Source organism: Schistocerca piceifrons, chromosome 5 (genome assembly GCF_021461385.2).
Source record: "Schistocerca piceifrons isolate TAMUIC-IGC-003096 chromosome 5, iqSchPice1.1, whole genome shotgun sequence".
Classification (NCBI taxonomy): Eukaryota; Metazoa; Arthropoda; class Insecta; order Orthoptera; family Acrididae; genus Schistocerca; species Schistocerca piceifrons.
This window is the reverse complement of record NC_060142.1, coordinates 32,224,860-32,241,391: the sequence shown is the minus strand read 5'-3', so window position 1 is coordinate 32,241,391 and position 16,532 is coordinate 32,224,860. Positions and strand designations below refer to the sequence as shown.

The 16,532-nt window shown below is 41.5% G+C and overlaps 1 protein-coding gene across 1 annotated transcript in view; it reads right to left on the bottom strand.

Moving 5' to 3' along the window:
• LOC124798538 (inactive dipeptidyl peptidase 10) overlaps positions 1–16,532 on the bottom strand; it is a 1,422,769-nt gene that overhangs the window by 302,460 nt on the left and 1,103,777 nt on the right. The window contains exon 6 of the mRNA XM_047261988.1: positions 15,612–15,686. Coding sequence (XP_047117944.1) covers positions 15,612–15,686 — 75 coding nt within the window. The remainder of the gene's footprint in view (positions 1–15,611; positions 15,687–16,532) is intronic.

The window sequence follows — 16,532 nt, the reverse complement described above, 5'->3', positions numbered from 1 at the left end:
CCTACTCTTTCTGGGCAGTTATTACCACAGTATCACCTGAACAGCAAGGCGATATTTGTAGACTATTTATCTGGGAACTGGGTCAATATCATAATTGTCAGAGATCCACCGCCAGCATCGTTCCATCAAAATAATGATAAGAACAACGTGATTCCCAAAATACACAGTTGAATTAAATTCGAACAGACGCCTCGTGTTTGGAATAATTGTGTAACTGATGGCTATGGAAAGCTTCTTCCGTCCTGTAAACGAAAATCAAACAACCACGTAGTAAAGGATTATCAAAGAACTAATTAACTGTAGTTCTGCTGTAATCGCACTCTGTGTAAACACATGTGATGAATTTTCTTTATTCAAAAGCGCTGTTAACAGTCGCTAAAGCTAACGATCGTGTCACGCGTATTTTGTACAAGATAAACTTGTTGCTATTCTGTTTAGCTATATGTAGATTATATTGATTACTCTTTAGTATGCGATAGCACGCTAGCACGAGTGTTTTTTTTTCATCCCTTCATTTCCTACCCATGTGGCCGGAGAGGACTACGGCTGTTGCAGGAATCACGTTCCCTTCATTCTAAGCTCAGTGGAGAGTAGTGACGGGACAGCCGAGTGTTTTTAACAACCGATTGATCAGTCGATTGTTTTTTCGTTCAGTCGGTTTTTTCATTCGAATGAAACAACCGAATGAAACTAATCTCTGCGGTCATGTCAGATGTATGTCTGCGTGGTTTCATTCAATGCGAGACAACCCACTGACAAAAGGCTGTGTGTTTCCGCCTTTATATGAGTGTTTTCACTGAGTCTCAGGGTTTGAGTGATTTTATTTACGTACTTCTTCAGCCTTTTGGGGTATACGTAAACCATGACTAGGACTGACAACTTTTTTACAGACAGATAAAATATATTATTTCAAGGATATGTGAATAAAACTTAATTTCTAAAAATAAGGTACTTTCAAAATGTATTATTTGCTTACTTAAATACGATTTTTCGTACTTGTGACATTAAATATAAATTTCTGGTTGGTTTTAAAAGGTTAATATCTTACGCTTAACCGTGAATTTATGTATATAAAAATGAACCTCACTTGTTAATGTTTTTATTGGGTCGGTTTTTGTCTGCTTGTTCGGTAAAAATTTTGCAATTGATTTTAAACTAAGTTCCCGATAACCTAGACACTTGAAACTTTGAACTTAGCTCAGAAGTGGATGATAATGCTATATTATCTCGCTTTTTTTCTTATGTTTGACGGAGAGTCCTTGGTGTACTATTGCCCTTTCCCTCTTTTTCTGTTCCAGTGGCGGATGTTTCCCAGTTAAGTAGGATTGCTGCTAATCTTCCGTGTGAGCTCGATTCTCTCTAATTTTTACATTCGCAGTCTTTTTGCGGGATATACCTAGGAGAAAGCAATATACTGATCGACTCAGTTGAAGAGAAACTGAAGTAAGCCTGAAATTTACCTCATGTCTGTGTTGTGTATGTGAATTTTTTTATTGATTTTAAACATTCAATGAGATTACAAGACTAAAAAGCAAAAAGGAAAATAACTATTTAAATAAAAAACTTGTTAATATAATATACTATTGAAATGGTCGGTTTATGTCTGCTTGTTCGGTAAAAATTTTGCAATTGATTTTAAACTAAGTTCCTGATAACCTAGACACTTGAAACTTTGAACTTAGCTCAGAAGTGGATGATAATGCTATAGTACCTCGCTTTTTTTTCTGATGTTTGACGGAGAGTCCTTGGTGTACTATTGCCCTTTCCCTCTTTTTCTGTTCCAGTGGCGGATGTTTCCCAGTTAAGTAGGATCGCTGCTAATCTTCCGTGTGAGCTCGATTCTCTCTAATTTTTACATTCGCGGTCTTTTTGCAGGATATACGTAGGAGAAAGCAATATACTGTTCGACTCAGATGAAGAGAAACTGAAGTAAGCCTGAAATTTACCTCATGTCTGTGTTGTGTATGTGAATTTTTTTATTGATTTTAAACATTCAATGAGATTACAAGACTAAAAAGCAAAAAATGAAAATAACTATTTAAATAAAAAACTTGTTAATATAATATACTCTTCAAAGGAATTAAAAAGTATTAAACAATCTCTTATAGCTCCATAAAGATTTCTAACTCCATACAGATAATCGTGAAAATTTGTGCTTGTTAATTTTGAATAGCTATTACATTACTTGTAAAACTCAAAACGTGAGGCGCATGCAATAGATAATAGTAAGGAGTGTAGAGAGTAATTGTCATTGAGGAAAATCACAGAACAGTTCATATCATTTGAAGTGCAATAAAATTGTCAACGACTTCGGGCAATTACCTGTTGTACGTGTCCCACATTTTTCGTTTTAAATTTTGCAAGTTCTGTCATAACTAACATCAAAAGCACACTTTTCAGGATGATCTGTATGGCGTTAGGAATCTGCATTGGGCTAGAAGAAATTAGTTAACACGTTTTAGTCCATTTTAAAAACGTTTCATATTAAACAGCTTTTACTTTAATAATTGTTTTTAATTTAAATTTATTCCCTCCGTTTAGCACCCAACATCGATAATTCTTTTTCGGTAAATGCAGAGGTGATGTGAACATAAACCACATTTGATAAAAAAATTTTATATTGGTGACTTGGCTCTGAGCACTATGCGACTTAACTTCTGGGGTCATCGGTCGCCTAGAACTAATTAAACCTAAGTAACCTAAGGACATCACACACATCCATGCCCGAGGTAAGATTCGAACCTGCGACCGTAGCGGCCGCTCGGCTCCAGACTGTAGCGCCTAGAACCGTACGGCCACTCCGGCCGGCGATCAGTTGCATTTTAAGCATTTACTACAACTTGTGGAAAGTAGTTTTTGGCTAAAAATATTTGTGAACATTCGTTGATTTTCTTTGTATTTCTTTGCTTAATATCGTTTCATAACATGAATCTTCTTTGCAGATATTGTGTATCGCACTGAATTTATTTTGAGGACTATGTCTTACTCAGTCATATGATATATCTTATTCATACATGTTACTCCGATTTGTACATACATTTATGTGATAGTTAACTTCTTTATCTCCATCATTCTTTTGATACATCATAATCACTTGCCATGTTACTTGTTTCAATTTAAGCGATACAAACTAACAAAATATGTTTATAAATTTCAAACTCTGCGGCTTCTTACAAGAATCGAATCACAATGATCTTGACGAACAAGCCAATGTTACCTCTAAAGGTACCCTTATGTGTGTTGAAATGTGTCTGGGTAATGGTGATAATATGTAGATACAGGGTGTTTCAGAAATGACCGGTATATTTGAAACGGCAATAAAAACTAAACGAGCAGCGATAGAAATACACCGTTTGTTGCAATATGCTTGGGACAACAGTACATTTTCAGGCGGACAAACTTTCGAAATTACAGTAGTTACAATTTTCAACAACAGATGGCGCTGCAAGTGATGTGAAAGATATAGAAGACAACGCAGTCTGTGGGTGCGCCATTCTGTACGTCGTCTTTCTGCTGTAAGCGTGTGCTGTTCACAACGTGCAAGTGTGCTGTAGACAACATGGTTTATTCCTTAGAACAGAGGATTTTTCTGGTGTTGGAATTCCATCGCCTAGAACACAGCGTTGTTGCAACAAGACGAAGTTTTCAACGGAGGTTTAATGTAACCAAAGGACCGAAAACCGATACAATAAAGGATCTGTTTGAAAAATTTCAACGGACTGGGAACGGGACGGATGAACGTCTTGGAAAGGTAGGGCGACCGCGGCGTACGGCAACCACAGAGTGCAACGCGCAGCTAGTGCAGCAGGTGATCCAACAGCGGCCTCGGGTTTCCGTTCGCCGTGTTGCAGCTGCGGTCCAAATGACGCCAACGTCCACGTATCGTCTTATGCGCCAGAGTTTACACCTCTATCCATACAAAATTCAAACGCGGCAACCCCTCAGCGCCGCTACCATTGCTGCACGAGAGACATTCGCTAACGATATAGTGCACAGGATTGATGACGGCGATATGCATGAGGGCAGCATTTGGTTTACTGACGAAGCTTATTTTTACCTGGACGGCTTCGTCAATAAGCAGAACTGGCGCATATGGGGAACCGAAAAGCCCCATGTTGCAGTCCCATCGTCCCTGCATCCTCAAAAAGTACTGGTCTGGGCCGCCATTTCTTCCAAAGGAATCATTGGCCCATTTTTCAGATCCGAAACGATTACTGCATCACGCTATCTGGACATTCTTCGTGAATTTGTGGCGGTGCAAACTGCCTTAGACGACACTGCGAACACCTCGTGGTTTATGCAAGATGGTGCCCGGCCACATCGCACGGCCGACGTCTTTAATTTCCTGAATGAATATTTCGATGATCGTGTGATTGCTTTGGGCCATCCGAAACATACAGGAGGCGGCGTGGATTGGCCTCCCTATTCGCCAGACATGAACCCCTGTGACTTCTTTCTGTGGGGACACTTGAAAGACCAGGTGTACCGCCAGAATCCAGAAACAATTGAACAGCTGAAGCAGTACATCTCATCTGCATGTGGAGCTATTCCGCAGACACGTTGTCAAAGGTTTCGGGTAATTTCATTCAGAGACTACGCCATATTATTGCTACGCATGGTGGATATGTGGAAAATATCGTACTATAGAGTTTCCCAGACCGCAGCGCCATCTGTTGTTGAAAATTGTAACTACTGTAATTTCGAAAGTTTGTCCGCCTGAAAATGTACTGTTGTCCCAAGCATATTGCAACAAACGGTGTATTTCTATCGCTGCTCGTTTAGTTTTTATTGCCGTTTCAAATATACCGGTCATTTTTGAAACACCCTGTATGTTTTTCGTTTTGGAAGTGTTTCTGTATCGTGAAAATGCGACTGAAATGGTTAACAAACACAGCATCTTCTAGACGGGTGTGGAGAAACAGAGATAACACCACACTCAGCCTGACTGCAAAAGCGATTCGAAGCGATGGGGAACCAAACCGACATGGCTTTCGTCTTCCCAAGTCTGGTATACAGACACACTTTAAAAATAATACCTTCAAACTGCTCAGTCTAATTACGTTATACCATCTTGTGCCCACGTTCAAATAAACTGTGGGCGTACTTGATCAATGTTACTATGAGTGCAAGGGGAACGCTATAATTTTGCAATACTGGGTTTACCCAAACTGGTAGTTTTAAAAGTGTCTAGAGGCGTACTGGAGGGACTTTTATAAAACAGTACTTCTCGTGTCTGGGGAAATTCAATTGATGGGAAATAAATCGATTGTAATAAACCTTAGTTAAAACTCGTTGAATGAGGATCGACCCGTAGGTATTTTCAATGTTTTACTGTGACCGACGTTTTCGTCTATTAAAAACCCAGAGGCAGGCACGTTTCGGCGCTCTCCTGTATACGTACATGATGTTCCAAAACGATCTTTACAACTTCGATTATGTATTTTTCAGAAATGTGAATAGGTGGAAAGGCTCTGTTTGTGGCATAATGTTCACTCACACCTAAAGCTATGTTTTTTACTTATTATCCCATGCTACTTATTGATTGGCCACCACCCAGTCCCAGCTGCCAAAGTTGGTGGAATCGTTGGTACAGACCAGATCTGACGCTCAGGTCCTGCGGAACTCCGATACGTTTTCTTCTTTGGTCAAGACCTGAAGGAACTGTGAGCTTGGACCAGAGCAGCAACTGCACGGGTTAACGAGGCACGCTAGGCCATACATGGAACTGAAATATCACTTAGGTATCCTGTGTGCTACAGATGGTGCACCCATTTAAGGTGACCCATTCTTTTTGCCTGATAGACACGATTGTTCTAGGTCTGTCGCCCATTTTTCCAAAAGTAATTCGGGGCACCTATTTGTTCAGGATTTAATAATTACGAAATGATTTATCCAAAACTAGATGTTTATTTAATCTGTATCAATATTCTGTTACTCTGAGGGTACTTCCCCCAATAAGTAACATATTGAGCAGTGTCAAAAGCAGTTTTTTTGGAACTACGAAAGCAGTGTCAGTTACTAGAGTGAATTACGATGAAACTTGAGCTGAATATTTTAATATGTTGTAGGAAAATACAACCAAGTTGAAGAAAGTTTACAGCACTGATAAATGCTCTATCTCTGCTCGCACTAATACCTCGTAGAAGGTACTAATAAAATATAAAGTAATGCACTTTTTGAAACAAACTAGAATGATGATTTGCATTTATTACATGTGGTTAATATTTCTTTGCAATATCAAAATTTTTTATGCGTCCGGAATTGGAGTCTGGAAAATATGGTCACCTTACACATTGATCTCTGTTAAGCGCCTTCTAGAACCTAAGGTGTGTACGAATATTATGCCGCAAACCGTACGTTTCTATCTCTCCCCATTTCCTTAAGTATATGTGATCAAAACTGTAAAGATAATTTTGGAATACCCTGTATTTTCCATATTTCTTTATTGAGACAATGCGAGGCCGCTGACAATCGGCGATCGCATGCTCCGCGACGCCGGCCATCCCGCCACACAACTGATTGTTTTAAGTGTCTAGCTGGCGTTGTCAGCACTGAAACGCACGTTCGGAAACATTCCCCCCCCCCCCCCCCCTCATATCTCCATATTGTGCCCATCGGACAACTTATAGTTTACAGATTGTTTGTGTCTGGGAAAATAATCCGATTTGACCCATACGTCCGGGGTTTTCAGAGTGATGGCAGGCCTACTCCAATGAGCGTTTACGCGTTAATGGCACACGGAACAACTTAATCCACAAAAATATATAAATCAGTTTCAAAACACGAAAAGAAAAGTTTTCCCAATTAGTACATAGTCAAATGGACATGTGTAATGGCTTTTGAAACTTTGGCATACCCCACGAGACGTCCCCTCTTACACATGAGGATAGCGCTACCATCTGGCGGTATAATGTAGAACTGGCTTTGTTCAACTATTGAAAGTACTGCAGACTGGTTTCACTCATAAGATTGTGTGGTGTCACCGCCAGACACCACACTTGCTAGGTGGTAGCCTTTAAATCGGCCGCGGTCCGTTAGTATACGTCGGACCCGCGTGTCGCCACTATCAGTGATCGCAGACCGAGCGCCGCCACACGGCAGGTCTAGAGAGACTCCCTAGCACTCGCTCCAGTTGTACAGTCGACTTTGCTAGCGATGGTTCACTGACAAATTACGCTCTCATTTTCCGAGACGATAGTTAGCATAGCCTTCAGCTACGTCATTTGCTACGACCTAGCAAGGCGCCATTATCATTTGCTATTTATCTTGTGATACATGTACCGTCAGACCGATGTTTACCAATTATGGATTAAAGTTAAGTATTCCAGAAGCTACGTACTTTTTTTACTAGACTCAACTCCTTTAACTGTTCCAGACCTCACCCAGCCTGCGTGAGCTTAAACGCGTGCCTTTCGGCTTCCTTATAGTGGCTTGGCTGTCTTGCCAAGTCACAACAGATTGTATGGATAGCTCCGTTAGCTGAAGCACTAAACAGTGATACACGGCCCAACCAACAGAAAAACTACTTACAGTTTTCGCTTGAAAAAAAAGAACGAACAATTCAGTCAATATGCAACGCTACAATGGTGTCGAAAGCTTTCATTAGGTTGCTGTCGCACATTGCTTTCACTCGAAAGAAATAAATGAGTGACAAACCATTCAACACAGGAAACTATAACCGACTGACTGGGCTGTTTTCATTCGGTTGCTCTCGCGAACTGGTTTCATTCAAAAGAATGAATTAGTAGCTCGACCTACTGAACGACTGTTTTCATTCAGTTGGTCCCACAGATTGATTTCATTAAAAACAACGAACTTGTAGTCTGACCTACTGAACGATTGTTTTAGTTTGGCTGCTTCAACAGACTAGTTTCACTCAAAAGAATGAATAAGTAATCCAATCGAGTAAATCGATTGTTTTCATTCGGTTGCTTCCACAGTCAATCACAGAAAAGAATGAGTGAATAATTCAACTGATATGTGAAATTTCCACCCAATGAGTCGATTACTTTCCAAGAACCGAAGGAATCGATTGTTTTCATTCGGATGCTCCAATCACTAGTGGGGCTATTCTATTTCCAATAGTGATATCTGAGAAGCAACACAATTCCCAGCACCTGCTTCATAACAAAAGGAAAAATTTTCGTCGACAGTGAAGGACAGGAGGTATATTGAATTTGAAGCTGGGACTACACTACCCCAGTCAAACACATTAAGTGGTGTGTGTGTTTATGATGGTTTCTTTGCTTGTCTGTCTGTGTGTGCGTGTGTAATGTGCGTGTTTTACTCAGATTAATATTATTTGCGGAAAGGTGTGGGTTGGTGGGGTCGGGTGAAAAAGGTCTTGGCTCTTCATGTAGTGACTTGAGAGAATATTGGGAAATCAAACAAAATGTTTTGTTAATGTCTTAGATTGTATGTATGAAGAGAAAATTTGGTCAGAGAAAGAACTGAAAACATGTCCTTTATTAAGATGGCAGATAGAACAGCAACTAACAAGGGAGAGGGAACAAAATACGTAACGAGTGTGTGCAAGGTACGGTTTTCTTCGACGAATTTCCATTCCCAGCACTCTTTACGCTATCTTCTGAAGCCTCTAATTAACCGTTTTCAGCACGTGTCACAACAGAACCTTCCGATGTGTAAATAAACGACCTGGATGAATCTTGACGGGTGTGAAGAGGGGGCAAAATAATTCAATACGATGTTTTTTTCTTTGTGCCCAATTTCTCTTTTAAGGGGTGAAACACACCTCGAAAGTAATTTGGCAAACTAGGTTTATAGACAATTTCTTCGAAACGATGATACATAAAAATGTTTTTCATATAAAAGTTTATATGTAATTAACTCTCTTCAAAACGGTATAACCAACTTTAACAATAATTTGAAATTTTTCAAAATACCATACCACCATTCACTAATTTTCCAAAATGAAAGCTTTTGTTGCGACATAAATTAAAGCTTTCAAGCAACATACACCCATGTGCTGTAAAACTGCTTTCTGAAATACCATTTTTGAAAAATAAGCTGTACACAGTTTGCTGTTGGAGTATTTTCAACATACTCAATTGAAATGTCTTGGCATCCATTGTTATTCTAATTATTTATTTTACTTATATTTGTTTTAGGTTTGAAACTGGTATTTTACGTTTTACATTCATGTTCTTTTGCTTATTAGTTTACCATTTCACGTATGTCTAATTCGTTAATTGCAAACAATAAGTTACTCATTATTATGATAAGAAATTGTTACAGTAAATATAATCGACGAAGAAATGCTTAAAACATAGCATTTTTTACACCATGCACATAAAATGAGCGAAATTTTTTCACATAACATACACGACGGTGAACGATACGAAAAAAAGTTCAACAGGGTGTAAAATTGTCGCAGGTGATTCTCTAAATATATTGCCTGGTGTCATTTTTCATTACTTTCGTAAGCCTTGGCGAAGAGAATTGATTATGTACTAGTGACTGCAGCTTGATCACATAATTTCTCAAGTAGAGACTGGAAACATAACCATTCAACGGAACTAGATCTGGTAATCTTCTCAGAAAGTTCTTCCAACATCGAGAGCCGTATATGTCCCAAGGCTGTACCTGTGTCATCGAGACCTTTGGGATCACCAGAGGAACATGTTCCTTGTCCTCAGGTACGATGTTCCAAAAGGTTGTTTCGCACTGGTCACCACAAGAATCTAACATCTTTGAAATATCTTTTGACCTTGTCAGATGTTTGTTTACCATATTTAGATGAGTCACAAAGACACTTGGGGTTTCAAAAAGAGATTCTCGATTCTACGGTCCAAAATCACCATTAGTTTCTCTTAAAACCGTGGAAAGAGCAGTGGCAAGTAGGAAAAAAAAACCGGTTTGAGTGCCGCACCCGAGGACATGAAATTTGTTCTTCTGGTGATCCCAAAGGACTAGACGGCACACGTACAGCAGCGGGGAGTATAAGGCTATCGATGTTGGTGAAAAAAAAGAAACGCCAAACGACTACACAGGAACTCGAGACACTCGAACAATACTTTCATCCTTACTCTGGGAAACTGTGGTCACAACCATAGGTAGAAGCATAACACCGGCCAAAGACACTACTAGCTAGGGCATAACCACCAATGGCAAGCTAACATACACCAACAAGTGACAAACGTCGGCAAGCACCTGCATATCAGCAACGTTGACTGGATACACCAGCTGATATTAAAGCCGACCAACAGGCTACAGCAGAGAAACCGACGAGCTCGCTCACTGACGCACAAACAAATCGCCAACATGCCAATGATGTGCTTCTGATGTATGACCTATCGGACACAAAACAATGATGAACCAACTGTTACAGGTATGCTGACGTTGACCAAGAGATCAACACCGGCACCCAGCGGCAGCCGCCAAGAAACAGCACAGCACAACGTCAAAGGTATCGACCTGCATGATATCCACTACTAACAAAGCCTACCCTTGCTTGACCAGGCGCAGGCAGCAAGAGACCCGTTACTGCTCTTACTACCCGACCTAACTATCACCGAAGTTTTTGCCCTTGGCTCTTGCCTTGGCACTTTTTTTCCTCTGCCCTTCAAACCGCTACCCTTCGTTCGACTTTCGATCCAATCTATCTACAGATGAGCGTGTGTTAATGGTTAACCTTAACCAGACGTACGCAAACATCGCGGTACCCACATCCTGCGACGCCTCACTTTAGTGAAAACTAACCCTTATACAAAGATGGCACTAGACCTTTTGACTTTGCCGCCATGCCGGTGTGGGCGTGGAGGGGCTCCAAATTTTCGGTTTTCCAGAAATTTGTGAGAAGATTTTCGTCCAATTATATTGAATAATTTATGTCACCGTCCACTTGAGAAACGATATAATCAAGCTGCAGTCACTAGCACATAATCAATTCTCTACGCCAAGGCTTACGAAACTACCGAAAAATGACGCAGATCAGGATATTTAGAGGATCACCAATGACAGTTTTGAATCCTATTGAATTTTGTTTTATATTGTATTCTCCGTCGTGTATATTATGTGAAAAATTTCTTTCATTTTATGTGCATGGTGTAAAAATCGCTATATTTTAAGTGTTCCTCTACGCATTATAATTACTGTAACGATTTGTATCATAATAATGAATTATTAATTGCTTTCAATTAACGACTTGATGTATGTGAAATGATAAACAAATGAGCAAAAAATACGGAGGTAAAATATAAAAATACCAATTTAAAACATAAAACAAATGTAAGTAAAATAAATAATTAGAGTAATAATCAATGTCAAGACATTTTAATTAGGTATGTTGAAAATACTCCAAGAGCAAACTGTGTACAGCTTATTTTCAAAAAAATGGTATTTCAGAAACCAGCTTTACGGCACATGTGTGTATGTCGCTTGAAAGCTTCCTGACACAAATCAGGTCATTTAGAGTATCACCCATGAAATTCGAAATCCTGTTCAATTTTGTTTTACATTGTGTTCTACGTCACGTATATTATGCGAAGAAAAATCGTTCGATTTGTATGCATGGTGTAAAAAAAGTTATGTTTGAAGCATTACCTTACAGATTATCATTATTGTAATGATTTCATATGCTAATACTGAGTAACGTATTATTTTAAATTAACAAAAAACACGTATGTGAAACGGCCAACTAAAAAAGAAAGAAACGAAAGAAGCATGAATGTAAAACGTAAAATTACAATAGATTTAAAGATTTATGGCATTTTTTTGACAGGAGGCTCCATTCGAGGTATTTGGCCGCCTGGTGAAAGTCTTGCGGGTCAATGATGATGAGGACAACACAACATAAAGTCCACGAGCGGAGTAAATCTACAACATAGCCGGGATTCGAACCCGGGCCCTCTGCATGGCTGTCAGCCGCACTTACTACTCATGCACAATCAATAATGAATGTTTAGATACTTTACTCGTATGTGTTGAAAATACTCCGATAGCATACTGTGTACGGGTTATTTTCCAAAATGGTATTTAGGAAACCACCTAAATTATACATGGATGAATGCAGTTTGAAAGCTTGTTTAATTTATGTTGTAACAAAAGATTTTATTTTTCAAAATCATGGAATGGTGGTGGGATATTTTGCAAAAATTCAAATCATTAGAAAAGTTTATTATGCCTTTTCAAGAACGTTAATTACATATCAATTTTTGTAGTAAAACCTTTTTCTTGTGCCATCATTTCGAAACTATTTCCTCTAAACCTAATATGACAAATTACCGCTCGGGATGTGTCTTATCCTTAAAAGTGAAATTGTGCACAAACAAAAAATACGTACTGTATCGTTTTATCCCCTCCACACACCCACCAAGTTTAATCAGAATCGTTTACCCTTGGGGACGTTCCTTTTTGAGTACAATGGACTGTCGAAGCGTGCACGCGATCTTTCTGTTGTCACGTGTCTCGTGGGCCGATGTCCGTCGTCCATCTAGCGGCGAGTTTGGGACATCGGCGCTCCTAAGAACCACATCTAGCTCCATAGGCAACGATATTACCATCGGTTTTGATTTTACAGCCTCGACCTCATTGCTTGTTGAATGCGCTTTATACATCTCGCCAACGGCCTTGCCGCAGTGGCACACGGGTTGACGTCAGATCACCGAAGTTAAGCGCCGTTGGGGTTGAGCTTGCACTTGGATGGGTGGTCGTCCGGGTCTGCAGACCACTGTTGGCAAGCAGGGCGCACTCAGCCATTGTGAGGGCAATAGAGGAGCTACTTGACTGAGAAGTAGCGGCTCCGGTCACTGAATATGTCAACGGGTGGGAGGGCGGTGTGCTGACCACATGCCCCTCCGTATCCACATCTGATGATTCTTGTCGGGTGAGGATGACACGGCGGTCGGATGATACCGTAGGGCCTTACGAGGCCTGTTCGGAGCGTTTATACACCCCTTAAACCATTTACATTTTTTCTATGTTCGTTTATATTTGTACAAGTATTACTTAAATTCAGTGATTAATTACTGTGTATCACGGAAACTTCTGCTCCATTATTCCAGTACGAGAACCTGAACAGTTTTTAAACATAAAAAGAAACAAAAAAGCTACATTATAGCGTATGATTGTGAGGTAAACACAAAACTGTCGAAACAAACACAAAGAGGAAAGGGAGGCGACACGTTAATGTCGCATTTTCCATATGCTATGGAAACCGGGGGCCGGCGGTGCATGCGACCCAACTAGTGTATGGATCCGCTTCAGACTCACGACGACATTGGCCGAAGGGCAGGATGTACTTCCGCTGAGCCATTGTATTTCGCGGTGAAGCGCATTGCACGCTGTGGTTTGTGAAACGACGGAGGCGAGCAGACAGCGTGTTTGCTCTGAATAGACAGGAAGAGAGAATATATCTGTTGAAAAGTCAGTCAGAGGATTAGCGGGACAGATGCATTACATACACTCCTGGAAATGGAAAAAAGAACACATTGACACCGGTGTGTCAGACCCACCATACTTGCTCCGGACACTGCGAGAGGGCTGTACAAGCAATGATCACACGCACGGCACAGCGGACACACCAGGAACTGCGGTGTTGGCCGTCGAATGGCGCTAGCTGCGCAGCATTTGTGCACAGCCGCCGTCAGTGTAAGCCAGTTTGCCGTGGCATACGGAGCTCCATCGCAGTCTTTAACACTGGTAGCATGCCGCGACAGCGTGGACGTGAACCGTATGTGCAGTTGACGGACTTTGAGCGAGGGCGTATAGTGGGCATGCGGGAGGCCGGGTGGACGTACCGCCGAATTGCTCAACACGTGGGGCGTGAGGTCTCCACAGTACATCGATGTTGTCGCCAGTGGTCAGCGGAAGGTGCACGTGCCCGTCGACCTGGGACCGGACCGCAGCGACGCACGGATGCACCCCAAGACCGTAGGATCCTACGCAGTGCCGTAGGGGACCGCACCGCCACTTCCCAGCAAATTAGGGACACTGTTGCTCCTGGGGTATCGGCGAGGACCATTCGCAACCGTCTCCATGAAGCTGGGCTACGGTCCCGCACACCGTTAGGCTGTCTTCCGCTCACGCCCCAACATCGTGCAGCCCGCCTCCAGTGGTGTCGCGACAGGCGTGAATGGAGGGACGAATGGAGACGTGTCGTCTTCAGCGATGAGAGTCGCTTCTGCCTTGGTGCCAATGATGGTCGTATGCGTGTTTGGCGCCGTGCAGGTGAGCGCCACAATCAGGACTGCATACGACCGAGGCACACAGGGCCAACACCCGGCATCATGGTGTGGGGAGCGATCTCTTACACTGGCCGTACACCACTGGTGATCGTCGAGGGGACACTGAATAGTGCACGGTACATCCAAACCGTCATCGAACCCATCGTTCTACCATTCCTAGACCGGCAAGGGAACTTGCTGTTCCAACAGGACAATGCACGTCCGCATGTATCCCGTGCCACACAACGTGCTCTAGAAGGTGTAAGTCATCTACCCTGGCCAGCAAGATCTCTGGATCTGTCCCCCATTGAACATGTTTGGGACTGGATGAAGCGTCGTCTCACGCGGTCTGCACGTCCAGCACGAACGCTGGTCCAACTGAGGCGCCAGGTGGAAATGGCATGGCAAGCCGTTCCACAGGACTACATCCAGCATCTGTACGATCGTCTCCATGGGAGAATAGCAGCCTGCATTGCTGCGAAAGGTAGATATAAACTGTACTAGTGCCGACATTGTGCATGCTCTGTTGCCTGTGTCTATGTGCCTGTGGTTCTGTCAGTGTGATCATGTGATGTATCTGACCCCAGGAATGTGTCAATAAAGTTTCCCCTTCCTGGGACAATGAATTCACGGTGTTCTTATTTCAATTTCCAGGAGTGTATAAGGGAGCGTCATATAAGGTAAATAACAGTTGGAGACTCCAATTGTGCGTGAGAACTTATGTAACAGTGATACCCAAATTAAGAAGAACATTAGTAATTTTTATACTAGCATAATCCTGGAATAACTTAACCGATTTTCTAGAAGGAAATAAGACTGTACGATAAATTCCTCAAGGATACTAAAAGGCAACTAAAATTCCTATATCTGAAATGTTCGATAAAGCGTACGTTTTAAACAATACATATTAAACATCCTAGAATTATTTGGAGAATACAGAAAAGTTATTAATAAAAAGATTTATATAAATTAATTACAAACTCCTCCCTCATTCTACAGTGTACAGTGAAAATACTGAAAAAATGTTATACCCAATATGACAACTTCCCATTTTCGTAAGGTCAACTTTCTATTCACATGTACACGGATACTCTCAACGTTTTTTTTTTTTTTCCAGACAGGAAAATGAGGAAACATGGAAGATATTACACCACCCATGCCATCGGGACTTGATACCGACCAAGAAACCGAGTAGAAGCCGAACCTTTTGTACGAAACTCCTTACACCAAAAACCTATGGAATAATGTTAGTGCTCACAAGCAAAGAACCGTGACTGCACGCTTCAAAAGGTCGGCATTACGATAAAACTACCGAGAAAATTACGCTACACTCCGGAGTGTTGATTATAAAATCTTTGCATCCCACTGCCTCAATTATACTCATAACTCACATACTCTAAAGAGAAAAACTGTAGTTCTGTCACTTACCCACTTGACGTTGTGCCTGAAGAGTACGAAACGGAGATCGGTGGAACACTCGTAGCCCTTCACATCCAACTGCCTCTGAAAATCAATTCACAGAGGCGATGGTAAATACAAAATATTTATTTACAAATTAACCAAGTACAGGGTGGGGTGAAGAAAAGTGGCTCGGACAAATGTACACGATTGTATGTGAATGTATGCATATAACCACATCCCGCCTTCAGCAACTTGCTGACTAGGACCGAAAAGTGCCAACAGATGCATGGTGGTCACTTTAAATATCGGCTTTAGTCAGGTTGGTATTGTATTTCCTTCCTTGTGCTGTGTTTCTTTGTACCCTGTGACTCCGATCATAGACCGGATGACATAGTTGCTGGTAGATCTTTCCGGATGTGAGGTCGTGGTCCGAGAAACTCTTCTGTTCCTGTCTTTTCGTCCAGGACGAGTCGGCAAGATTCAGCAGCGGAGGAGCGCCTCTGAGGATGTCCAGCGCAGTCCTGGACGAAACGTCAGAAACAGAAGAGTTTTTTGGATCACGACCTCACATCCCAAGAGGTTTACCAGCAGCTACCCTGTCACTCTGTTCTCTGGGCCACTTTTATTAGCTCCACTCTGTATAAAGACATTACTAACTATTACGCTAAAAATTGTGAAAATTGCAACAGCCAAAAATTGTGGCTCAGTAGTAGTTGTGGTGATGTTTAGTCCGAAGACTGCTGTGGTGCAGCTTTTCACGCTAGTCTGTCGTGTGAAAACCTCTTCATTTCGACATAACTATACCCCATTGAACTTGTTTACTATATTCATACCTTGCTCTACCCCCGACGCTTTCCTTCGTTGCCAATTTGACGATGTCCTCATGTCTCACGATTATTCTGTCAGCAGAACCCTTCTGTTCGTCAACCCATGGCACAAATTTCGTTT